This window comes from Ptychodera flava, chromosome 6, assembly GCF_041260155.1.
Source record: "Ptychodera flava strain L36383 chromosome 6, AS_Pfla_20210202, whole genome shotgun sequence".
Classification (NCBI taxonomy): Eukaryota; Metazoa; Hemichordata; class Enteropneusta; family Ptychoderidae; genus Ptychodera; species Ptychodera flava.
This window is the reverse complement of record NC_091933.1, coordinates 36350897-36376831: the sequence shown is the minus strand read 5'-3', so window position 1 is coordinate 36376831 and position 25935 is coordinate 36350897. Positions and strand designations below refer to the sequence as shown.

At 39.3% G+C, this 25935-nt stretch overlaps 1 protein-coding gene across 3 annotated transcripts in view; it reads left to right on the top strand.

Moving 5' to 3' along the window:
* LOC139135640 (ATP-binding cassette sub-family C member 9-like) overlaps positions 1-25935 on the top strand; it is a 40355-nt gene that overhangs the window by 2607 nt on the left and 11813 nt on the right. For all 3 annotated transcript variants that reach the window (XM_070703143.1, XM_070703142.1, XM_070703144.1), the window contains exons 2-14: positions 1427-1663; positions 1810-2010; positions 2569-2718; positions 3159-3314; positions 3736-3870; positions 4707-4869; positions 5190-5230; positions 6141-6413; positions 6848-7036; positions 8540-8618; positions 8776-8881; positions 9224-9322; positions 25596-25761. In XM_070703143.1, coding sequence (XP_070559244.1) covers positions 1427-1663; positions 1810-2010; positions 2569-2718; positions 3159-3314; positions 3736-3870; positions 4707-4869; positions 5190-5230; positions 6141-6413; positions 6848-7036; positions 8540-8618; positions 8776-8881; positions 9224-9322; positions 25596-25761 — 1995 coding nt within the window. The remainder of the gene's footprint in view (positions 1-1426; positions 1664-1809; positions 2011-2568; positions 2719-3158; positions 3315-3735; positions 3871-4706; positions 4870-5189; positions 5231-6140; positions 6414-6847; positions 7037-8539; positions 8619-8775; positions 8882-9223; positions 9323-25595; positions 25762-25935) is intronic.

The window sequence follows — 25935 nt, the reverse complement described above, 5'->3', positions numbered from 1 at the left end:
GTCTACAAAAGTAGACAGTGAGGCCTTTTCAATACCGCCCTGTGCAAATGTCAGTTCATATTTTAGCGACGCTATAGTAACCACCTGCATGTCAACTTTTTTCCTTAAAATTGTTGAACAGACTACTCGAGCGATTAGATGCTAAATGAAAGAAGAGAGTTAGTGTGATCTTCCTAGATTTTCTTCATAAGGTAGAATGTGCCTCGGGGACAGATATTCGGACTGACAAATGTTTACAATACTGATCTTTCACTGGCACTATGTTGACTCATTTTAAAACTCTCAGAGTAAGTAAACTAAAGTTTTCAGGTTTTATTCTTATGAAAGTTGAACTTTTACTTTCCTCCGCTGAATTAATAGAGGGACGGCAGGTATTTTTACTTTTCTGTCGTGAAATAGTTCAATTTCGAGGCACATACTACCTTACATATACACTTAAAATTGATGATAATAATTGAGATCAACACATATATGATTGCATTTTGACTAGTCTTGCTGTACAGGTAATGACTTGGAGCATTGCTGGATAGATTGTGTCCATTTAATTGTAATTGTATAGAAGACGAATTTCACTTTCTCCTGGTCTGTACTCAATATGAAAATCTCAGAGCCCGTTTCATCCCTCAATTTTACTACACACCTGCTATTAAATGGAAATTTAGTCGATTATTACAATCAGAAAATGAGAGCATCTTGGAAAATTTAGCAAAATATGTATTCCATGCTTCTAAACAACGTCAGCGTCTGCTTGGCAATGGAAACTAGAAATGTAACTTTGTCTGAAACCTCAAGTGACTGTAACTTTTCAATATGAAAATTGTACATTAAGGCCGGTGGCCTATAGTACTGAATAAATATGATGATGATATACACTTAAAATTGATGATAATAATTGAGATCAACACATATATGATTGCATTTTGACTAGTCTTGCTGTACAGGTAATGACTTGGAGCATTGCTGGAAGAAATAAAAAAATCGTTTTTCCATTTTCGTTTTCTTAAAAATCAACATTTTAATCTTAGCGGAACTATGACCTCGCAATGGGGAGAATGAAGACGGAATGAATTTCAACTGTGGTTTACTTCTAGTATATTTAATGGGGGTTTTCCATGACAGCCCATTTCCTTTGCATTGATTGTAGCTGTCTCAAACAAATTATGGTCCTGCATTTCTTTGAGTATATAATGTGAAGCGGCTACAATTCTAAGGTACATCATTATTCTAGTAGTTCTTCACCTCTAAAATATTGCTTTCTCTCTCTCTGATGGCTAGACTACTCTACAACTTACTGGAAAGTTAAAACATTAAAGTCGCATTGTTTACACTTTATTGAAGTCAACCAAAAGAGCTGTCATCCGAAATACACCCCTTTTAACTTTTCTGCATCTCTATTCATTGTCAGTGATTAAAATTCACATTCCAGATTTTCCATTGTTGGTACACTGAGAAGGGCTTCCCTGCTGACTTGAAGAAGAAAAGGCTGTTTTTCCATTATAAGTACAACAGCCTTTTCCAGAGGCTGTTGTTTAGGACGATGAACCGGCTATTTGCTCTTGGATATAAACGACCACTAGAGATATCTGATCTTGGCTGCGTACCGGAAAACTTGGAATGTAAAAACGTCTACAAAATATTCAATGTCGCTTATAGCGTCGAGCAGGTATATCAAAACTAAACTGTGCCGTTTTATTTTTTCACATTCAATTGCAACCTCACATATTTGAATAGCCGAAATTTTTTCTCCGTTCTTACTTTTTTGGGGGGTTACTATTTTTTGTCACTGATTTTTGTCCGGGTATTTTTCAGGCAAGGGCGTCGAAACAAAACAGAGTACCGTCTCTATGGAGAGCTTACCTGCAGGCATTTGGACGGAATATCTTTGTCGGCGTCTTCGTCAAGGGACTTGGAAATGCATGTAGCATAACCTTTCCCCTCAGTATCGGCGGTATCATTACCTATGCATCAGTGCAGTACTACGATGAAGTAAAGTTTCAAACAGTCGAGAACGTATGGAAACCTACTCATAATTCTGTGCTGTGTCAATATTTTTTGACCAAAAAGGGCCTAGAGTTTGTAGGCAATAATTCATCCATTTATATTCATGAGAAAAAGGGCAATTGAAATAGAGCGGTTCTCATTTTACTTCGTTATTGCGAATCATTCATTTTTAATAATCAGAGGCAAAATTATCATCGTAACTTGAAACCCCTTCTTTCATCAGCACGAACAAATGTTTCAAAGCTTTATAATTTAAATCGGACTTGACGCCCGAATATCGAGCATGTTTTCTACTTTGGTGTTTGTTTTTTAAAATCCTACTTTATCTGTCACATCGCTAACTCATGTCATCGATCGCAAGCAATGCTTTGGATTTGTCGACGGAAGGGTTTTGGAAGGTTTATGAAAAGGTTAATGAAATTTCAATGTATGCATTTCGTTGATGTTTTCCTACATGACCTTACATACATGTCAGCGCTTGCGCTTAGTTTGATGCGATTCAATCTACAAGTTTTGTTTTTCAGTGGTTATAACATTGATTAAAATAATCTCTTCGTCTCTCCTAAGGATTGCTATGTCACGGTGAATGAATTCTTTGCCAATGGATTTGTCCTCACTGCCTGCCTGTTTGTCGCTGCTATCGGTAGGATTGTTTTGGTACAATATGGCAGTTTTATGGGCGACTTTGTCAGCTTGCAAGCCAGTACAGCCATTCAGGTAATATCTGTAATATAGGCAATATTCAATTACATCACTCGGAAAGATTTCCGTGAGAGTCACCATAGCTGAATATTTCATTATTGTAACTGCGGGCAATGCTGAGAAACAGCATATCAAAACGCGTACTTTGATGTGTTGAGCGTCACGGTAAATTTAAGATTAGCGCAAATTAAACACATGGTTTATCCTTCCAAATTTATAAAGTTGTTTTTTTCTTTTGCAGCAGATTTTTCCCAGCACTTAATTCAAACATGGATTTGATGTTTATGTTAAACAATATTCTGATCGATTGATGTTTCTACAAACATTTTCATATTCTAACTTAGTCTTACATACAATTTCAGGAAGTAGGTATATGGAACTCTTGCAACTAACTTTGCTCAAACATTCCGTTCGATAACCTACTTCTAGTTTTCAACATCTGTTTTTTATGTCAGGCGTATACTTACGAAAAGTCCCTTCGCCTCCCGGTGTCAGCTTTATCGAGTGGAGATATGACTGTTGGACAAGTCACTAATCACATGTCAGTGGACGCCATGGCGGTTTTTCTTTCTACGCAGACACAAGTAGGAATTTGGACGGTACCTTTTCATGTGAGTTGAGTGTCCAGTATCATTATACTTGTTTTCAACGTACAAAGACCTCATGGTTGTCTGTTTTGAACAAGAAAGAAGTATAATTATCTATTACAACATAGCAAGTGCAAAATCAAAATATCGTCAATGATGATGATGATGACAAAGACGAATATGATCATGACTATATGGATGATTGAATGTATGAATATTTATGGTTTTTAGCCCGTGTTTTCCAAATATTCATAAATATCTCTTTTATGTACACAAGTTCACGGCCTTGAAAACGGTCCCTTATCGAGTAAACATGCCACGGCAAGTGATCATGATTGCTCAGTGAAAGTGTCACATGTTTGTAAAGCACGCGACATGATATTACAATACCGGATCGTAGTTCAAATGAGCAAGTGTGGATCATTGTAATTGCGTTCTTCCACAGGTCATTGCAATACTCGCCTTGTTGTATATGAAAATAGGAGTTTCAGCCCTCATCGGGGCTACATTCTACATTGTGTTCTTACTAGTACAATTAAAAATTGCCGGCAGACTTGCGGGAATTCAAACTGAAGTACTGGTAAGTATCTGTCGACTCAGTTTTGTAAAACCAAAAATAACGTAAATGTCTCGGTCTTCAAATAAAGCGATACCGACTGCAGGAGCGTTGTATGGAGCGTCAAAGTAAATTGTTGAAACCTTTTTAAAATTATTAATGGCGTCATTGGCTAGTTTGGATGGAGTGGTATTTGATTTCGTTCTAACAGCGAATACATAGCATCATTCGATTTCAACTCTTACCAGAAATGATTTAATATTCTTTGCGTTCGCTAGCAAAGTCGTACTGAAACTTGTTGGTCATATATTTCTTTTAGTACATCAATTAGGCAAAAGTCGCTATTTTGCTGTTTTCCCCTAGAGGCAAGCAAAATAAGATTCATCTCAAATCTGTTTGCCCAATGCCCTGTGAACAAGTCTGCAATTATCATTGATACAGGTAACAATTAGTTTGATCCTAGGTAAGTGGTTAAAGGATAAAGTCAATCATAAACCCAAGTTACCTCCATGAACGGCATGGTGAGCATTGAGTATGGTTTCTGATCGCATCAAACGACGAGGTTTAGTTGTGATGAATTGTTATTCCGTCAGCATATCTTTATAATCGGTACTAGACAGAAATTTCCCCTTCATTTTCTGTTCTCTTGATCTGAACCTTTGTGATATACACGTAAGCGTGAATAAAAAAGGTCGTCAACCACCCTTTCAGCTCGTGTCAAGGTACAATAAATAATAATGATTTCTCAAATAACACAAACTTAAGGAACAATGTCTGAAGAGAGACACCTCATCTGTACAGAAATAGAAAGGTCTTTTCAATTTTATTTGATGTTTTTATTTTGTCTGTCGCTTTCATAGAAAACTTCCGACAAGCGGTTGAAGAAAATCAACGAGACGCTACGAAGCATGAATTTGGTGAAATTATGTGGTTGGGAGGACATGTTATGCAATAGTGTAGACGTTGTGAGGAACGAACAAGTTCATTCGCTGATCAAAGTAGGAATATACATGGGCGTAATGTGTGAGTAGAAATGTTCTGAAATAACCATTATTTAAGAAAGTGCTTGGCTTTGCCTCAAGTTGGTAAATGACAAACAAACAGAAAGGAAGATCGTTAAGGCCAAGTAAGATAATTTTTCGCGTCACGTGTCCGTGTCTTGAAAACGACGCCTTGGATCAATACATAAGTGAATTATTGAGACAGAATTATTGCAATAGATTTTGTTTTGTCTTATGTCTCCGATTAGGTGTTTTATTATATTAGCAAAGGTTTGACAGTATTATTTCTGAGCGATGAGCCATCACTACCTTTATTACAAGTATAATGATTTTTTTTTGTAGTTTCCTTATCCCTGGTCACAACAGCCATCGTGTCGTTAATGGTAAGTTGATTTTGTCATATGAACCAAGGATTTTCTTGACCTTTTTTTCTCTCCACATTCTAGTTTGTACACCTGCTACTTCATCGAACTTAACAGTTATACATTGTATTCGACTTTTAAGTTGTATTTTGAACACCTTTTCCGTAGCATTATAAGAGGATTTTCCTAGCGAAACTTTAAAAAGCTACAATTCGGTGTCATGATACTCCATCTCAAACCTTAGCTCAAAAGAGAGAATTCGGTTTCTATTTTGATCATTTTTCGATGAAGTTTGTTTGATATCAAAAGTTTCTTTTGCTGTTGAACTACTTGAAAAATGTTGATATACTGGTCAACTATACGCAAGCTCCAATCTGCTTGTAGCCACACAAGATTAAACATTCAGTGAAACATTATACGGTATGGACAAAAAAATCAAATTCCGTGTACAATTCTCATTATGCACGAATGAATAGTGGACGTCATGAGGGCTTTTGTAATGGATGCTTGATAGGCAGGGACTTTCATATAATAAAGAACGACAACTTTCACTCACATTGAGGCGATGGTTATTTTCATGCGAAAGCGATTCTGGATGGAAGGACTTCAGGGCACAAACGAAATCATGTTTTTGCACTCAGCAAAAGATTAATGTTAACACTAGTTTTGCAATTAACGCCATCATTTTGAACACTCATTGACTTCATGCGAACATTCCATTTATATAGGTCAAAAACAGCGACTTTGTACCTTTAAAATGTGAAATTTGTTGTCAAATCGAAGTCTGGAGCAACTTTTTTAATTATTCTTTTTGCTCTTCTGTTTATCTATCCACTCACTGTCACTCTCTCTGTCTCTGTATGCCTGTCTCTGCCTGTGTGTCTACACATTACTACCTCCTTCCATTTCTTTCACTGACATCGTCTCAAAGGCTTTCGTATCGTACTCGTTCCTGAACCATGACCCACTGACACCGGACGTGGCTTTCGTGGCTCTAGCCTTTTTCTCTGAACTTCACTTGCCATTGGTAGTTTTTACACAAGCTATACACCACTTCGCTAATGCCATACCGTCATTCAGACGGTTGCAGCTGTTCTTCGACTACAAAGAGTCAGGGAGGACACAGAAGACGCTGCCACCCCAGAGCAGAGGCTTTCAAGATTTCGAATCAGACAGGGAGGACAGTGGTGACGAAGGAGACATGGTATTTCTATCATGCTTTTACCATGTTAAATATTTCCATACCTTTTTCCTGTCCTCGTCATTCCTCGTGTGTATAAAGATCCGTTGCCGTACGTGGTTTTACTTTCACATACTTTTAGAGGTCAATTCGGAATTGCTAAAAAGGGAAATTAGACCGAGATATCCGTGTCAAAACGTCATTTGATTTGCTGCTAGTTTTTGCCTGTCGCTAACTTTAATCAGGATATTTTTCATTCCGGCAAGTTTGCTCATTGATATAACGTTTATGAAAAATAGTCTGAGTTTAATTACAAATCGTTAGGCTAATGTGACCAGCTCATGTATACAGTAACACGGTACTTTTGCAGAGGGTGGCGTACCCGAAGTGAGATCGTGATATATAGTTTGCTATTAGGTCTTTTGACTGCTACATATCTATCACGTCTGTTGTCATAGATGTCGGCAGGATCGTTCACGACAAGAGCAAGTGTTCATAATGACAGAAAGCTGGTGAAGCTGCTTTCAAAGTCTCGCAAAGCAACTGACAAGTATCTATCGATTGAGAGTGAAAGTCACGTGGACTCGAACACTTTTCAAGAGGAATCATCTTTCATTACGGAAGACAGAGTAAGCTTTGCTTTTCAGGTAAAAACATAGTTCTGTACATGAGTACGCTTTGAATTATATGAAAACTATATATCGATGTCTATAATGTTTTCATTCGGTGACGTATTGCCGTAGAATATCAGCAGTGATATCTGTGGTAAAACATAGCGATATTGATTGATCAAACGTGATCTATTATAAGTTGTTCCTCAACTATAAAATTCTTACACAAAGTCCTACAACTTCAGTAGCAGACAAAGTGCATGACTTCCTTCCTCTCTGGTATTGTCACCAATATTGAAATTTGCTGTGCTTCTTAAGGAAGGGGAATTTTCTAGGCAGATTAAACACTGAAAATATGGTATTTAATCTTAAGCCTGGTACCAATAATCTCCATGACTGTGTCGTTTACCGTAGAATGTCGGCAGTGATCTTTACAACAAACGTCGAGATATGCATGATAACGAAATACATTAATGCTCAAATGGCTATGCAGCTGTTGACTTTGTAAAATCGACGAAAATATGCATGGATTTTATTGGTTCAATTTATAAACGAATAAAATGTCAAATATAAATTCGGGCGTACAGACATACGGTTTGCTAAACAGAGACCATGTGACAGGTTGGTTTTGATAAATGGACTGAAAGGTCCTTTGTATACCTGACCCTTTTTAAGTTAACATATTTTTGTCACTCACGATCACGCTGAGGCCATTTTAGTTGTCATAGGAAATCAAGTCACAATGGAAATAATTCATTTCGTCTTGAGGTCAAAAAACGGAATTATATGTTAAACTTTCCAATCAGCAAATGGGTAATTTTTGACATTCATGTAGTTATTTATCGTCATCCCGTTGTACTCTGCTGCATGATTCTATGCAAGTCTTAATGTATTGTGTTCTTTGTATCACAAAATGGTAAACAAGAGCAACTTTGAACCTGTGAATGCTTTGCATGGGTAGATGATAGTCGCTCAACTTTACTGTCAAGTCATAGTCAGTATTCGTCTTATTGTATTACCATATTGTATTAGTCATGTTAGTTCCGTAAATGTTACCTTATTTTATGCGTAAAAGTGCTTGAAATGCCCTCTTTCGGGCTGTGTCACACGGATAGCGTCCATGTGAAATATAATATTATATTGGTTTGCAAGGGGGATAAAAATCAATAGCTCAGAAAAGAACGCTGTCCATGTTACATTAAGTTTTATTTATAGGGATACGATGACTCATTTATTTGCGCAATACCACACAATTCTTGTGTGACATCATCATATATTGATTTTGCCCGGACCTGGCTCGAATATACTGACCAAATCTCGTGCCTGAAGTAATATTGATGCAACTTATGTTGATATTGAAATTGAAATCCAAATGTCCGAATTCATTTCTTAATACTTTTTAATTATTGTTACTTTCCCGTCTGGTTTTAATTTGAAGATGAAATGTTAATATTTTTATTATAATACTTCAAGCAAAGAGAGGACTGCGCGATGAAATAGTATGTAATTGTATTATATCATAATGTTTGACGTCTTCAGATAAGTGGCGGGACTTTCTCATGGAATTCTGACGGATCATCACCAACCTTATCAAACATCAATTTAAATGTACTCGACGGTAAGCCATACCCTTCCATGACACTTTAATTATTTGAATTGGTGTTGATGTTATGCATCATTGAAAAGTTTAACGATACCTTGGTGTAAAAATCGGCAAAATCTGAAGGGTAAAACATGTGATATGTGACATGATTATCTTGTAAATTTCTCCACAGGGTCTTTTTTCATAGTAATTGGACTTGTTGGAAGTGGGAAGTCATCATTACTGTCTGCAATATTAGGAGAAATGACAACGGTGTCTGGCACTGTGCGAATCAACAGGTAAAGTACTCGGATGTCTCTTCAAGTAGGCTTATTTTAACGCACAAGGGTTTGAAAGTGGCATCCCAGCTGTTAGGTTGAGTTTAAAGAAACCGTCCAAGCAGGGAACAAATATAACACTTGAATGTAACAGTGAGAAGTCGATGCAGCTCGAAAGTGCCTTTTTGCTTGCACCTCCTCGTTATATACCTATTCTGCAGTATGACACTTGCCATTCAGGCTGCGCATGGCCTTTTGGACAAAAATTGCGGTTGAGCTGACAATCTAGTGAAATGTCTTACTGTGTGATTTCATAGTCCTGACAGTTTTCAAACTGAAGTAATCCTCGTCGCCGTATTCCAGAGAAAGAAAACGTGTCGCCTATGTACCCCAGAAAGCCTGGTTACAAAATGCAACTCTCAGGGACAACATCATTTTTGGACAAGCATTTGACCAGAAAAGGTGATGTACTACTTTTCTATTGGTCTTCATTCACCTCTTATTTGTTGTCTTTAAGTAGTATAATAATAGTGGACCATGGGGATAAATCTTGGGGTTTTTTAAACTACAATCTTGTTTTTTTAACTACAATCTTGTTTTTTAACTACAGGGAATCCCCTCTTACATGCATGCGTGGAAGAGGGGAATTCCCACTGAGTCAGATGGGCGCGTTTGCGCATGCGTGGAAGAGGCCCCTGAGTCACTGCATAACATGTATAAACACGTTCCGAAGGTAGGAAGCGGTGGCCCCGTTCCGGCAGGAACCTCATGTTGTCAGACCGGCCGGCGGTCGACGGAGTCTAGCTGCCTACTGCATAACTGAGGTCTGAATTTCTGAACGACTCTCGTTCCTATCGGTACGAACTAAAATAGTAAAGACTTTAATTTACTATTTTCAACAGAGACCTGGGCATCGCTAATAACATAAACGTGGGCAAATATATTATCATCCCGGCCTTCGATTTTATTATCATCGCGAGAGTCGACACTTTTCACTGAAGTATCTTTCTTCAAGATTTCAAGCTGTATTCTGTCCTTTGTGTTCATTACTCTAAGACCATTTCCATGAAACTCAATATCTTTAAAGCTACGCAGATCAATAAACAGACAAAATTTATTCTTCAAATAATTGACTTCATCTATATCAATTTCACACCAATCTTTATCTTCAGCAAAATACCGTTGTGCCTCTCGCCAAATTTGTCTTGGTATAATCTTCTGAGCGTATATTTTGTTCGCAATACCCTCAATCATTACAGACACAGATTCAATGGATGGATTAAAGAAAAGTTCACTGTTCAGTTCTGTCTGATTCTGTTTTTTAGTGAATAGTAATAAGATACCTCTAATGCTATGTCGTGGTACATTTATATTTTCATTGATAACCGTGGTTGATTCTTTCATCGGGATTGTTCTAAAATAATGTATATGCTCGTAAAGGTAACTTTTCCCGCCGTTGTAATAACCAGCAGTTGACCTCGCGAGTGCGGGGTCAGAAATTGTTTCGTATTCCATTTGAATGTTTTTTAATTTATAATTGGGCGTAACAACATTATTACTGACAAGTAATTAGGAGGCGGGTGCAAGCGTAATTTCCCATTCGATATGACTCCCTAACTCTTTTGGATATGCAACCCCATGACCTGTTATGAGGGGATGATTCAGATGAATAGCATATTTTGTTTTATATGTGGTGAAAAGTAAATTATCATCCACGACGGCGTGATCTGCATCGGCCGCGCCACTTCTCAATTTTCTTAGATTTTCGTTCTGAATTCCGTACAGTGTCATGTTCGTTCTCTCCTTTTTATGTTTGAAGAGATCGCGATAACATTCAATAAGGTTATATTTATTCAAATTGAAAAGTGCCTGCCCCTGAAATGTGAGAACCATACGCTCCACCAAATGTTTTGCAACATTTTGTACTACTCGGTATTTTCATGTCCCGTTACTTCATCAAAAACCAGGTCGAAAGTATCTGGAACTAGTACTACTCCGCTTTCTAACTTCGGACATCGTATGATAAGTGTCTGACCTGGATCTGCCTCACTTGGATTATGAGCAATCACATGATGAGTTCTTTCTGACTTCGTTCCCTTCGGTATTCGGTTGGTGAATTCCGGTAATAATGATCTATCGTAACCCATTTTCGTGTAATGTATATAGTAGTGAAGAAGAAAAGAAAAAATAAATCACATCTTCACATAAATATTTCCGTCTGCCTGAAAGATAAATCGATTACCCGTGTCGCGAATCAATCGAAGAACCCAATATTCTTGGATATGATGAGACTCTTGGTCATCCTCAGTATCCCGGAATACAGCTATGAATTCTAGTCGCTTAAAGAAGTTAGTCTTTTGACATTCCTTCACGAAAGCTAATATGTTATGATATAGATTATCATCTTTGAGTCGGACACCTGGCTTTGCTCGAAGTATATGTCGATTACTCGTCGGAGTTTGCACCATTCCAATTCGACAGAGAAACCAAACAGGTCTTTATTTTTAGAAAGAAACTTTGCAATATTCTTTTCACCAAACATGTCGATTCCGTAAGGGGGTGATATATTAATACATAATTTTATTTATAATGACTAATGTTAAACCAGTTAAAAATATCCATAGCTGTTCTCCAACAAATCCGACAACCGATCCTGCCGTTTTTAATAGAAAACTGACAAGGGAGCCGATTAAACCTGGTATTGCAGCAGCACTTTTTGCGGCCAAGGTTTTTAACCATTCACCAAATTGCTTTACAATTTCTTTCGCTTTTGTGTATACTTTGGGCGGACCTGAACCACCTGTGTTTGCTCCAGTTCCTGCTCCCCCTCCTCCTTTAGTCACAGCCAGGGCAATTGTTGATATTGTCATTCCAAGGGCAGTAAGTAATGCAGCTATAGTAATACCATTTCATTTAAATAACTCAGTCAACTTCAGCCTGAGTGACAATTCCGGATCAGAAATTACATCACGAAGAGACCTAGTAGTAGCCAGACTTTCACGTGCCCCACTGATCTTATCATGTTCATATTCAATTCGATCAACAATTTTAGCTTCTCTTGTTATGAGTTCAGCTAGTAGTTTCTCGGCTTTTTCTTTTCCTTGGGTGCTCGTTTCAGGATCCTTTAACTGTTTTTCAACTTCTTTTTTCTCTAGCGTTATTTTCTTTTTTTCATTGTTAAGATCGTCAAGACGCATATTCGCAATCCTTAATTCATCATTAATAGCTCTATATTCGGGGTTTAGATTGTTCCATTCATCGATTTTATTTTCAAAAGCTTGTATTTTGTGTGCATTACCAGAAGCATCTTGCCGTAAGAATGTCAGTTCATCTTTGTATATACCCATGTCTTCTGGCGTCATCTTCTCAGCCGGTATTTTATCGTTTTTCACATCTTCAGAATACAATGTAGAACTCACAAATTCGGGCTCTGCGCTAGAGTGATATTCGACTCCACTCCATGTGTATACTTTATTTATAAATTCAGGTCCTCCTTTCCTCTTTTTTAATGTGGATTTCTCTAAAAATCTACTTCCTTTATCTGTTGTAACTCTGATTTCTTTATAATACAGTTCACCACCTTTAATCTTAGCATTTATAATCAATTCGTTTCGTGCATCCGGATTAGTAATCTTATATTTGTCTAAGAGTTGTTCAACCATACCTTTTGTAATTCTTACTCTCTGTGTAATTAAATTATCCACCATTGGGCTATACACTAAAGGATCGGGGTTTGCAAAAGCATCATCGGTAAAAGATGTTTCAGCAGCAGTAGCATCATCATCATTCAAATTTGCATCATCGAAATCCTGGAGTGGTATATCTTCTCCTCCTTCTGCCATATTGTCTTTCTATATTACTACAATTATTTTTTATCATCCCTTACATATACAGTAAAAAAAAATGCACGTCTCAGTTGTTGAAAGCGTTGAACAATTGGCCGACTATATCAAAAGAACTAGCGCTGCATATCGCCGCAGTTATAAATTAATGGGCCGAATTGATATGGCTCTTAATGTGACTAAGGGAATTCTTGTAAGTTCTGCTGTAATAGCGGCAATTCCGGCAGTTCCAGTTCTTTTAGCTTTAACTCCTATACCAGGTGTTATTATTGATGTGATACAAGGAAAAACAGGAGTATCAAAGAGGCGAGAGAAATATAAACATTATTACGTTCAATATAAACAATTGCTTACACAAATACAAGAAAAAGGCGCAACCCTTCGGAACGAGGCCCCCGCCTCAGAACTTATTCAGGACATATTTCATCAGGCACTAGAAATACAAAAACAAGAAGGATTTAGTCCGCCGCTGGAACGATACATGCGACATTATGGATTAAATGGATATGAAAGTTAACTCCGTTAGCCCTATCGCAACGGTTCCAAAGGGGAACTCCGTCCTATTGGCCACGTTTCTGCCAACCATTCGCTCGTGTCTGGATTGTATAACTGCACACGTTTGATATCATTTGGCGCCATCATGATTTTACTGCGCTTTTCACTACGGATTTCTCCAGCCTTTTTTCGTACAAACTGTACAAATTGTGCCCACTCGGGCTCCTTCCCAGTTTCAAACAGATCTTTATAGTCTTCAAAGTTCAAATGTTTTCTAACACAAACATCTTTTATCCCTTTATTTTTTTTCGTCTCGGAAGTTGGAGTCCGAAAGGCATACACTTTCGAGCGTATGCCGACAAAATCAAGAATAGGTTCTCCATTCAACTCATCTTTAAATTTACCTATCACCTTTTTATTAATCTTCGGAAAATCGGGGTCGCTCATCCCACTAGTATCATATATAGACTCATTACCATTATTTTCCACATCTTCTCGGACTATATCATTGAAAGTTACGTCTGGGAAGGAAGAGGCACACTGTAACAAAACTGTCAGTATCCATGTAGGCTAATCGTATTCCAGGGAACCGCTTTCGAAAGTAATTGTAATGCGTCTCATACATAAGCAGCTTAGAAAGTGCTTGTGTCACGGAAACTTTCGAATATATTCGCAAGAAGGAGAACGTCCGTCTCACAATAGAATTCCATATAATCACGAATCGTCTTACATCCAACTTCGTCCCATACTCGCCATGCATGTTCGTAATCAGACTCTGAAATCCCCTCTTCCTTTAATTCGCTATAAAATTTGTGTCTCTCCGGGAGCTCCTCCTCTTCTAGTCTGTCAACCGAATCTAAATATTCATAGGGGAAGAAACCTTTCGCCCGCTGAATGTCCGGGTACGAAAGTAGTACTGCCGTCCATCCATTCCCTGGCACAGCCTTTGCCAACTTCGCAAGCGACTCAGACATCAACTGAGCACTGTCCATAAACTTTATAGAAAAGAAACGTTTCTTTGTCTCCCTCCCCCTCCGGCGACAACTATTGAGGCACTAAAAATAAAGGTTTTCATAAGACACATAATTCCCCCATTTAGCTATGATTTTAGGCTCTGGTCCAGCGTCAGCATCCCCGATTTCATGTAACTTTTGCAAAATAAAAGAACCATCATATCCCTTGAGGTTGTGAAAGTAGATAGGAATGGTTCTCAACGGTCGGCACTTTTCACAATAAAAAGTCGTAGGATCGTCACCGCCCACTATTCGGTATCCGGCTTGCTCTCCACATGCAATACAGTTTGGATCGTTGTAATTAGAAGGATCTTTCATCTGTTTTATTTTCCAATAATACGATTTCGAATAATACTCGGCCCTTTTCTTCATATCTTTTAGAAATTCTGTAACACAGGAGAGACCCGTGAACGTTCTTTTACTATAAACTTTCGGCTTACTGCCCAGTCCCCATCGTTCAATCATAACATACGAAAGACAAATTGGAATGTGTCGGCCAGTGCCCTGCTCAATAATTGCCTCAGTATCTGCGTAGATAACGTAGGGACAGGGCACCGTTTTCCGATGTCCTTCAAATTGACACACTTCCTTAGGAAAAACTGGCTGAGCCATGTCTGTTCCACAGTATTCCTGATGTTTTTCTAATTCTTCTGTTGACGCAAAACCTCGCTTACAAACCATACAAATACACTTCCGTCTGCGCTCATTCTTTCGATTAGTACGAGAATTACGAAAGCGATTTTCCGCAGTAATTGGTACGAAGTGGCTCCTTCGGGCTTCGCCAACTATCAGTAAGATATATGCTATTTGATCCGTTCCGCCTTTGGCTCCGCCACTATATAACTCAGTTATGTCGGACGGGGGAGCGTGATCATTTTCATAGATCTGAAATAATCAGTTGTTTGATGCCTGGATTTTGCTGCTCAAAGCGCTTGAATACAGTCTTATCGGCGGGCGTAGGAAATGGTATTCCATCCCAACAGTAGTCAGCCATAAATTTGTCATACGTCTTCCAGTTTCTCCTTACCTGACCACATTTCTTTTTGCGAAACTCGGGGTCGGCCAACTTTATACTTGCTACGACGGCATACTGAAAACAATTCTCGCTGCCAGAAGGTAGAATAAGATCGCTCACACAATGCTTATTTTTTAACCATTCAGGCAGTTGGACTGCGCCCGGGCCGGCCCCGAGTAAAACTTCTACTAGAATTACTTCAAAATTAAGTATCTCCTCGAGAACGAGACCAGAACCCTCAGCAGCGTCAAATTTATCAAGCAAAATTTTTGTAACATTTTACTAATAATTCTTTCACATCTGATTCCGCCCCTCCCAACTCTTTTGTGTATGTACCTTTTAATTTAACAGGCAATGTACGATTTTGTGTATTACCGTTTTTCGGATCCGAAAATTTGACTTCCATTTCTGCATAAACAGAGTACATCTTTCTTTCTTTGGCCATACCTTCAATATCCACCATCGTTTCGATGTCCTCGACTCGCTTGACTTCAGGAAATTCTTTTCGTAAAACTGCTCCCTTGAATGCTGTACGTAATCGACGGGCCATAATAATCTTTATGATATATACTATCCTAAAATTTTTTAAAAAGAAAAAATAATTATTCTATGATGGGTCATCAAAATCCACTATAATATTTTGGCAGCATTTATTTGTTTATATATCTCGCCTAATCTTTCTAAGTCGACTAGTTCTTCCGCATCTTGAATTTCTGGTTTATTAGCCGCGGCACAAAATAACCTCTCAACAGTGAAAGAAAGGGCACGCTTATTTAAGCGCGGTTTAAATGCTAAGAATTCTATCTTACTACCTTTCCGGATATTACGAGGTACAATAGCAGGATTTTCTCGGACTGGCAATGGGCTCACTGCTTTAAAACCGCAGTCAATTTCTTGAACCATATCAATACATGTAGCGCTTTTAAACCGAAATTTAAAATACTTTATCTGCGCCCCGCTCCCTCGCTTCTGATACACTTTAGATGGATTGTAAAATCCGCAGGAATTCGTTCCGATAGGATTCTTGGAGTGAGCAGCCAGGCTTGCAGCATAACTTTTAGCAGTGCTTGCATCGAAACTTTCACCTAAGGTACGGAATATTATTAAATCAGTAAACTTTTGAAGACTTTGTTGCCAACGGACACACATTTCATCACATGTAGCAGGATCGTTGGATCCATATTTAGGTCCGATGTTGAAAACCACTTCTAGCTCACTGTCTACGTATATGAAAGGATCTACCAAAGATTCACCAAATATGAGTTTGCCGTCACTGATTTGAATATTGTTTTCTCCGGTTTCAAGTATTTTTATTGCATCTGAAATAGAAAGAATTGCCATTGTCTTATCGTATATATCTTAATAAAAAATAATTTTAAAAATTTTTTCTATGATATATAGTATCCCAAAATGTCATACATATTCATAAATGGCCCAACTGGAAGTGGTAAGAGTTACGATGCAGTAAATTTGGCTGCGATTCACGTACCAGAATTTGACACTATTTTTCTAGCAACATTGCCGACTTTTATAATGGCCGTGTCGTTTCGATTGCCGATTTTCAGAATCAGTTTATAGAACATACTCTTAGTTTACAATGTCGGGCTGGGAAAGCCCCTTCGGAATGCTACATTATTTGTGACTCTTCCATAATTCAACATCTAACTTTTTCTAGAATCCGGGGCGTTTCCGTGGCAGCGGAAGAAAAAAAGATTGTTTCTAGAGCATTTGGCCATTTACACAGTTTCATTATCATATTCAAAGATATGCCTTGGGATTATTGCAGGCAGAATGTGTTGACTCGAGCCAGACAATATGAAATAACCGCCTTAGAAGAACTAGAAGAGATTCACGATAAGTTCAAACAGACTTTCTTAGAAATTTGTAATGACTACAGGCTTCCATGTTTGGTAATTCATCAATCTCTTACGCCTGCCCTTCTCAAGAATATACTTAATCCAACAATTGATACAGAGACAGTCGGGCCAGTAGATTTCCCACGAGCTTTTGACTTTGGAATTGCATGGGGCGGCCCGTCACACGTACGCGGCTCACGCGATAGCGGCAGCCAGGGATTTTTAATAGACGGTTTCAGCAAGGAGGAACTTGAAAAAGCTTACTATCCACCTGGTCAAGAACAACTAGAACAACCTCGAGTCTCACTCAAGAACCTACACAAACTTCTTAATGCTTGTGAAACAGTGTGTGCTTATAATGCTCCGTTTGACTTACAGGCACTTGATATGATGAAACCTTACGGTTCTGTAAGGGGCTTTGAAGTTACTTGTCTATGGCTCATGTCAGTTGTGTATATTATACTTCAACCAGAACTTATAGATAAAGCTGAAAAAGGGGGACTCGAAAGAACGGACTATGGCAACATGAGAAGTCGCTTTGAAGATCTTGCAAACTTAATATGTTCAGGAACCGAGGTACCACCTCATCCACATCCACAGCCGAAAAAGATGCAATAAGTGAACATTACTTACGACAGTACATGATAAATACTTGGCCAGGTGGTTGGAAGCGGGGTGGTAAACTGACACTTTCGGCTTTCAAGAAATTAAGACTTCTTCCATGGTACTTATTGAATAACTTTCGTAAGTACTTACGTTAGTACTTACGTTAGTACTTGACAAGTACCAGCACAGGAACTTACGAAGTTCTAATAACATTTTCCTCTGGCTCCCAACTATTGAAACTTTCTGGATAGCCGCGCCATTTTATCAGATAATATTTCTTTCCTCTAATTTTTTTCGTCTTCAAAATTCGTTCTACTCTGTACAGCTCGTCGGCGCGTTCCGAAAGGGCGCTCTGAAGTTCATCGGAATAGAAAGTGCCGAGTATTTCCTCTCCATTCAGATCTTTTATCTTATAAACTGGCGGTGTTCCCAGTCCAGCTGCATACACCACTTTTGAAACCACGAAAATCTCCTCAGTCCAATTTGGTAAATATCCTTTCTTGAAAGTGGTCTTGTATTTTGTAATTCGGACCCGTTCTCCCGGCTGCCAATCGTTGTCCTCTGTTACGTCGACGGGTTTCATTTTGATACTTCCGTGTACAGTGTTGTTGTAATTCTCGAGAAGTTGTGGTAGAATGGGGAGCCAGGAACGTGTCTGTTTATATGTAAAGTATTTCCACATCATCGTCTTAAGAGTCCGATTAAAACGTTCAACGACGCTAGCTTTTTTGTCACTGTAGGTGTGAAACCAGTGAATTCCCGCCTCCTCCAACCACCCCTGCATTTTTCGGTTAGTAAATTCCCGCCCCTCATCTGTCTGAAGTTTGTCGGGTTGCCTCCCGGATTTCTTAATCACGTCTTGTAGCGCCTGCAACGTGTGTTCAGCCGTTTTTGACTGTATCGGCCTGGCCCATGCATATTTACTGAGCACATCGATTACTGTTAGCATGTATCGAATGTTACGATTCTCTTTTGCGAACGATGAAGGGAATTCCACGAGGTCAGCCTGCCAAAACTCGTCCACCGAAGTTCCGAAACGCGCCGGCCCTTCGGAACACGCCACGAGTACGAGGTACCGGTTTATGTAGATTATAAGTTAGCTGAGTTTTTAACCACTCCTGCACCTCTTTCTTAGTAACGGACAGGAGTCCGCTGGCGCGTGCTGCGTCATACAATTTTTGTACACCTCCAAAACCAGTTTTCGGGTTGTAATATAATTCTCTAAGAGTTCCTTCGGCGGAGCCTTCGGTGTTCCTATCGGTGAAACCTTCCATGATTAGCTATATTAAACGAAAAATTGAATGTCGTACGGATGTCGTAAATGATATACTAATTTACTGAATGGTGTATTTTTCAATTGTCTGATTAGGTCCACGGCTTCCCGTTCTGACACCTCCATTCCATATTCTTTTATAATAGTCTTGTTGTCTGTCTTGCTCGGTGTGTAAAATAGTACTAACATCTGTATGTTTTCCCTAAATGGTTTACTAATACTAGTATATTGTTGAGTCAGAACCCAGACAGATAATCCGTCGTGTCTTGCGCTGAAACCAAGTTTGACTAAAACGTCACTGCGCTTCTTCATATCTTTGGACGAGGCGCAGTCGTCGAGGATTATTAAAGTGTTAGTGCCGGCCCATTCGTCACGTACGAAGGCTAGTGTATCATCCACAGCATCGAGTCCGACCGGAAACACAAACACGTGGTCATCGGTGAAAATGAATCTTTTATTATACGTTTTATTGTTCATGAATGTCGGACAAATGAATACCACATATTCAAATTTTCCTAGGTACGGACAGGTGAGTAGATCCATCACATATTCTGTTTTGCCAGAATTTGTCGGTCCAGTTACAATCATGTTGAATGGCGGGGTAGCGTACATCGGATCTATATACTGTACATAAATGTAATGAATATTGCTAAAGATAACAAACCAATTTTGCCATATTCGTGAATAGGGTCTGCGCCGGCAACTGTCACGGATGCTGCCCGTTCCGATAGGGGAATCCGACTCGTGTCATTGTGAGGTGGTCCCCCGGAGGGCTCGTCCTGCCACTTCACGGGATCCCCCTCCCCCCCTTCCATCTCATGTATAGCACTTTCTCGAACTTCCGTGTTTATATCACCATTCACCCCGAAGACCATAGATTCAGTTGCGTATTGCAATTCATTATTATAACCTGAGATTGCTGGGCCTGAAAGAATGACCATTTCAGACGGTAATAGAAGTAAATTGGGCGAAACTGCCATATCAAGTTTGACACCAGTATTCATTATTGTGTCTTGATATCGCCTATAACTGATTACTTTGTCAGTATTACGAATTTCATCTTCGAGGAGAACGCCGAATTCTTTTCTTACTTGCTCTGCACTGCCAGTATCGCCCACTATGGTACTGCGAATATTTGCTTGTGCACCGAGTATGCAATATACGTAGGCTTCAAGGCTTTCATTGAGGCGGGCTAGGCCAGCCTTTGTCAATCCTGAGTCTCCCTTCAGAGGAATGAAACTATTATATTGCCCCTCTGTTCCATCATTTCTGAAGAAATAGTAGTGTGGTCGGTCTTTGTCGGGCAGTACATGTTTTTTCTTTCCAAAAATTGTATGTGTATAGAAAACGCCTCCGTCGGCGGAGAGGAAAAAGTCATGACCACTGTATACAGCGGCAGGCTGTCGAACGGGACCACGATTAGTGTAATATTCATAACCATAACCAAGACCTGAGTTTTGGCCTTTTCGATAACGAAAGTCGGACTTCGTTGGACTTATATTTCCAAATTCTGTACATAGAAGTTCATATTGGACGAGATTGTACGGATTGTCGCCCGCTTTGAAGGTGGGGGTATCGTCTGGAAGTGCAACGCCCATTTCATGAAGGATACGACGTATTGTAAAGTATACATGGAAATGGCAGAATGATCGTATTTGGGGCGGAAAATTTTCCCCCCCTTCGGAACCGAAGAGATGGGCGAATGATATACCACAACCAGTCGTGCTGCACCATACGGCGAAATTTAATTGCTGGTCCCAGTATTTCATGTGTGGGCCGCCCAGCCAGACATTACTTTCTTTAGCTGATCGATGAGTGATTACATTATCTTTAAATATATCCCGTGGATGAAAAGTAAATTTATCTGTCGGAGTTACATGAGAATAGGTTTTACTCCCCATAAGTCCATGAGAATAGGTTTTACTCCCCCATCCGGTTTGGAAGGAATATCAGCATGCTGTACTGTCGGTACGCTCGTCTTATTCAATTGAAAAGCAACTGGGAATGCGTCTGTACTCATTATTCGTGTTTCTATATACAGATAGATTTAAATGGAGGAGAATTTTCCATACTTCGGAATCGGAATCATTCCGTTAGGGGTACTAACATTCCAGACCATGTTAATACTTTATTTCGGATTCAGGTTTAAACGAATTTTTTATTTTTTACTAAGAATAGATAACATACTGCAAACAATGGAGAATTTAATAAAGTCATCGGCAGCGGCAAATACGCGTTCCGAAGGGGCACTACCTTCGGCGCCTTCGGACGCTCAATCCATAATAGAGACGAAACGTGAAAAAATACTCTGTGTCATCGCAAGTGGTCAAAGTAAGTTATTTTTTGGTAAGGAGTTTACAGTTAGAGAAGTGGAAACGTGGAAAGATGAATTCATAACACGAGCCTTCAAAATGTACGAAGCGAAATACAGTTCTCTTATAAGTGATACCATCACTCAAAGTTTCATAGATCTAGGAGCCCGTGCAATCAGTCAGGTAGTTCCGATCGATGACCGAGATAACTATGCCACTGATCTTAAAAAGGATTTTATTCTAAACAGTGAAATAAAACGATTATCAGGACGGATAACCTACACGTGAGGGCCCGTGATTGCTCTAGTTTCCACCGGTTTAATTACGGGTAAACAATTAGATTTTAAAAAAATCGGGCTTAATATAATACCCGAAATAAATGGATTCAACTTCGCAAGCACCGACTCAGCAAACGACTCCGTCAGGGACTCCGTCAGGGGCCCGCCAACGACGCCCCCCCCCCCCCCCACCGACACCTCCTACCCTTCGGAACCCTACTGGAACGGAGCGCAACATAGAGAAAATTACATTACCGACGAAGCATCCAGGGAGAGTGGAAGCCGGGAAGAGATTAGCGGAATGGAACAGGCAAAACAAGGAGAAGAAACGAAAAGCAATGATTAATGCGTTCCGAAGGGATAGCGATGCGGTAGCAGCAAACTGTATAGACCTACCGCCTACGACGAAAGAACAGTGTGATGGCTCACGCGATAGTGGTATAATGAATGTTATCTTATTTTAGGAATTGTGGGAGTTTCATTGACTGCATTAGGACTATATTGGAGGCGTGCTCAACATCACAGTTGTCCCGTTAAGCAACCCGAAGGGAACCATGCCGATAAGGTGCTTACGCGTGAGCCGCTTCAGAAAGCGACGAAAACAGAGCCCGGAACGGTAGCGGCCTCCTCCTAAACCTCTACAGTTCCAGATTATAATTGGGATGTAGATAACGACTGGACAGAAACTAGTGTGTGGAAACAACATATAACTGGAATGAAAAACATGGTCCCTCTGCATTGCATGAGATGGATTAACTCCGTAAGGAATTCCGTAATTATTTTATTTTTCTATTTTATATACGTTTCAGCTATCATGGATACTAAAACAGTTGTAAACACAATGTACGATGGTATTGTAATCGCAGGACTAGCGATGGGATATCTAATGATCTCCAGCAAATTTCTGAAAATAGAGGTGGGCGATCCAAGTCGCCCAAATTTGACTCGGTGGGTAAAATTAGGCAGTGCGACTGCTGCCGCGGTTGCGATAAAAGATCTCCTTGAACAGAAAAATATTATTCCTGCTGAACCTTATACTTTGTAATGGACACCTTCGGAATGGAGAGTCGAATAATAATAATAATATTCATCGAACACTTATACTTAGTAATATATACATACAACGTACAACGATGATCATTTGGATTGTAAGCAAAACAGGTGAACCGGTTACTGTTAATTTTAATCCTTGCATTGACATATCACAGTTTACTAAAATAAGACTGCTAGAGTGTGGACTATATAATTCATGGCATAACATAACGGGGACGAATAATGTACTAAAATACCAAGAAGGTGACCAAGCGAAGAAGACTAAATCAATACGTCCAGGTAACTACAATATCGATACGTTAAACAAAGCAATCGGGTTGAAGCAAAAAATTAATTTTGAAAAACATCTGCCGACAAACCGCGTTCTTCTAACTTTGGCTAAAGATATTAAAGTCTATTTCAATGCCACAGGTAGCTTCGCCAACGTCGTCGGCTTTTCAGATAAGCCAGAGGACAACCCCGTGATAAAAAGTACTATGAGTCCAGGTCGAGCAGATTTCTTAACAGTCACTAAATACATAGTTCATTCAGATGTCGTCGACGTTACTGGAAATTATGTTTCATTTGACTCTGGCGAATACATACAGGGGAAAGTATCAGACTGTTTACAAATACTTACCGTCCAGGATACAAAAGAAATAAGTGAAAAGGTCACCTATGACTTAAAAAACGGGGGCTCAATTTCCATGCCATTGAGAAAGGATTCAGACTATATGAGTTCAATGCGTATTTGGGTAACAGATCAGGATGGGAACATAGTTAATTTCAATAACTGGCCAACTAGCTTTTGTATTGAATTGCTGTAGCTAACCATCCCAAGACCAATCCTCCAGCAATATAAATCATTTCATATTTCTTTTGCTCAGGACTGGGCTGATAATAATCTGAGAATTGAACTGCCCCTTCGGAACCGTTCCGAAAGGGGCCTGACGCAGAGTTGGCCACCGCTTCTGCTTCTTCCAGGATTTCTGCATCTATATCTCTTAACTCTGCCGCAGCATGTGCATCCTTTGCTTGATTTTCTCTTTCCCAGTCAGCCTGTAGTAATCTTTTTTCTGACCAGACGTTGCGATCATGTTCAAATTTTTCTAATGCTTTATCATGTCGGACCTTCTCTTCAATAAGAGCGTCACCATTCCCGGAAAGCTTTTGTCCGATAATATTTCCTCCTGTGAATGCCGTTGCATTTAATACAGCACCGAGAACTGTCATTCCTATAGCTGAAGCCATGATTGTTAGTTGTATATTACAAGGTATTATTTAATTTTCACTGTATATAGGTCCCTACGGAGTATGTCTGGTCCAAGTAACTTCGGTCTAGGTGCAATTCATGTACAAAATCTTGAGCTCGAAGATTTAAGTGATGTTAAAGTTAACAATAATACTAAGATAGCAGGTAATCATAATAAGGATTATGTCCTTCGTTACAAGGACCGCGAGAAACTTTTTGTCTTAGCTTTAGCCGACGTGCAAACCCACGAGCATGCTGTAGAATTTTCCGAACTTAAAGACATTGATGAGTCCATAATAGACGCCACAAAGGCTTCAAACGATCCAACTCCTTTTGCTCTGACGTGGGATTCGGTTAGTCAGAAATTCAGACCTTATAACGTACCACGTAACATCTTAGATATATTGGGTAGTGAAATTGCAGGAGGTGTGGCTGAACTTCCTGGGACTCCGAATGTGATTTATTTTGATAGCAATGTTAACAAATACAAGTTGTTAGATTTTCGTCGTTGGCTTACTCCTAAGAATCCATACATTGCACTTCTTGGTATACCGATTCACCTTAAAATTAGTCCTCTTAATACAATAATGAAGGCAGATAATACACTGCGAAGGTGGATAAACGAGGGGGAGAATTATTGCTCATATACAGCTAGCGGAGTTCCAGTTAGATTATTTTGGGACACAACTTTAAAGAAACTGGGCTTGAAAAGTGTTGGTGACGAGGCAGCTGAATTAACTTTACAGACAGTAAATCAACAGATGACTGATAATATGAAAATACTTCAACATGGTACAGTTCTCATTAGATGTGTAAAGTTAGCTACAGGAAACGAGTTTGACGATTTGGTTGGATATTACGCTATGAAAACAGACAACAGAACAACTTGTGATATTATCATAAATATTGATAAAGACCGGGGAGGGGAAATGAGTATTGAATGTTTTGTTGGAGGGAATAGAGTAGAATCCCTCCCCGACTCTGGAACTACATTTGTACATAAAGATAAAAGTGTGAATACTTTAGATATCAGTGTTATTTATCTAAAACGACTCATTTTGTTTGAAGTAATGGTCTTCCGCCACATTTTAAGTTCAGAGGAAATTTCTAAAATTTTATCTATCGGGTGAACAAGTTCGTACCGATAGGAACTCCGAGTTCAGAAAAAACCTACTGGAAATTCAGACCTCAGTTATGCAGTAGGCAGCTGGACTCCGTCGACCGGCGGCCGGACTGACAACATGAGGTTCCTGCCAGAACGGGGCCACCGCTTCCACCTTCGGAACGTGTTTATACATGTCGTGCAGTGACTCAGGGGCCTCTTCCACGCATGCGCAAACTCGCCCATCTGACTCAGTGGGAATTCCCCTCTTCCACACATGCGTGTAAGAGGGGATTCCCTGTAGTTAAAAAACAAGATTGTAGTTAAAAAACAAGATTGTAGTTAAAAAAAAAACCAAGATTTATCCCCATGGTCCACTATTATTATACTACTTCTTTATTAAGCGACTACTGACACATGTATAAAATTAGTCATTTATGTTTACGAATCTCGGCTATTTTATACGGGCGGAACTTGAATGTGCAATTTCATGTGTTTTAGACCTCGTATCTAAACATATTATCCGCTCGTACTTACTTAAATACGTTTTGAACACTTTTGCCCTGTTACGTATTTGTCACTTATAAGTACACCATTTTCTACAGGGCCTAAATTTTGAAAAGGTTACGTACGTAGATTTCTTTTGTATTCCCATGCAGATACGATGCTGTCATCGAAGCTTGTGCTCTCCAACCAGATATCAACATTCTTCCAGCTGGTGATATGACTGAGATTGGCGAGAGAGGTATCAACCTCAGTGGAGGACAGAAACAACGAGTCAGTGTAGCCAGAGCTATCTACAGCAACATCGATATTGTTATATTGGTAAGTGAACTTTTTTAAAATCACTCACCAAACGGCCAGTACAGAAACGTGAGCGAATCAGTTTTTTTACAGCCGCTGCAGTCCCCCTCAGAACATAAGCGTCTTGAGAACTTTTGGACGAAACTTGAATTATCCATCCAGCAAGATGACTAGATATGATTCCTAACTCACAAT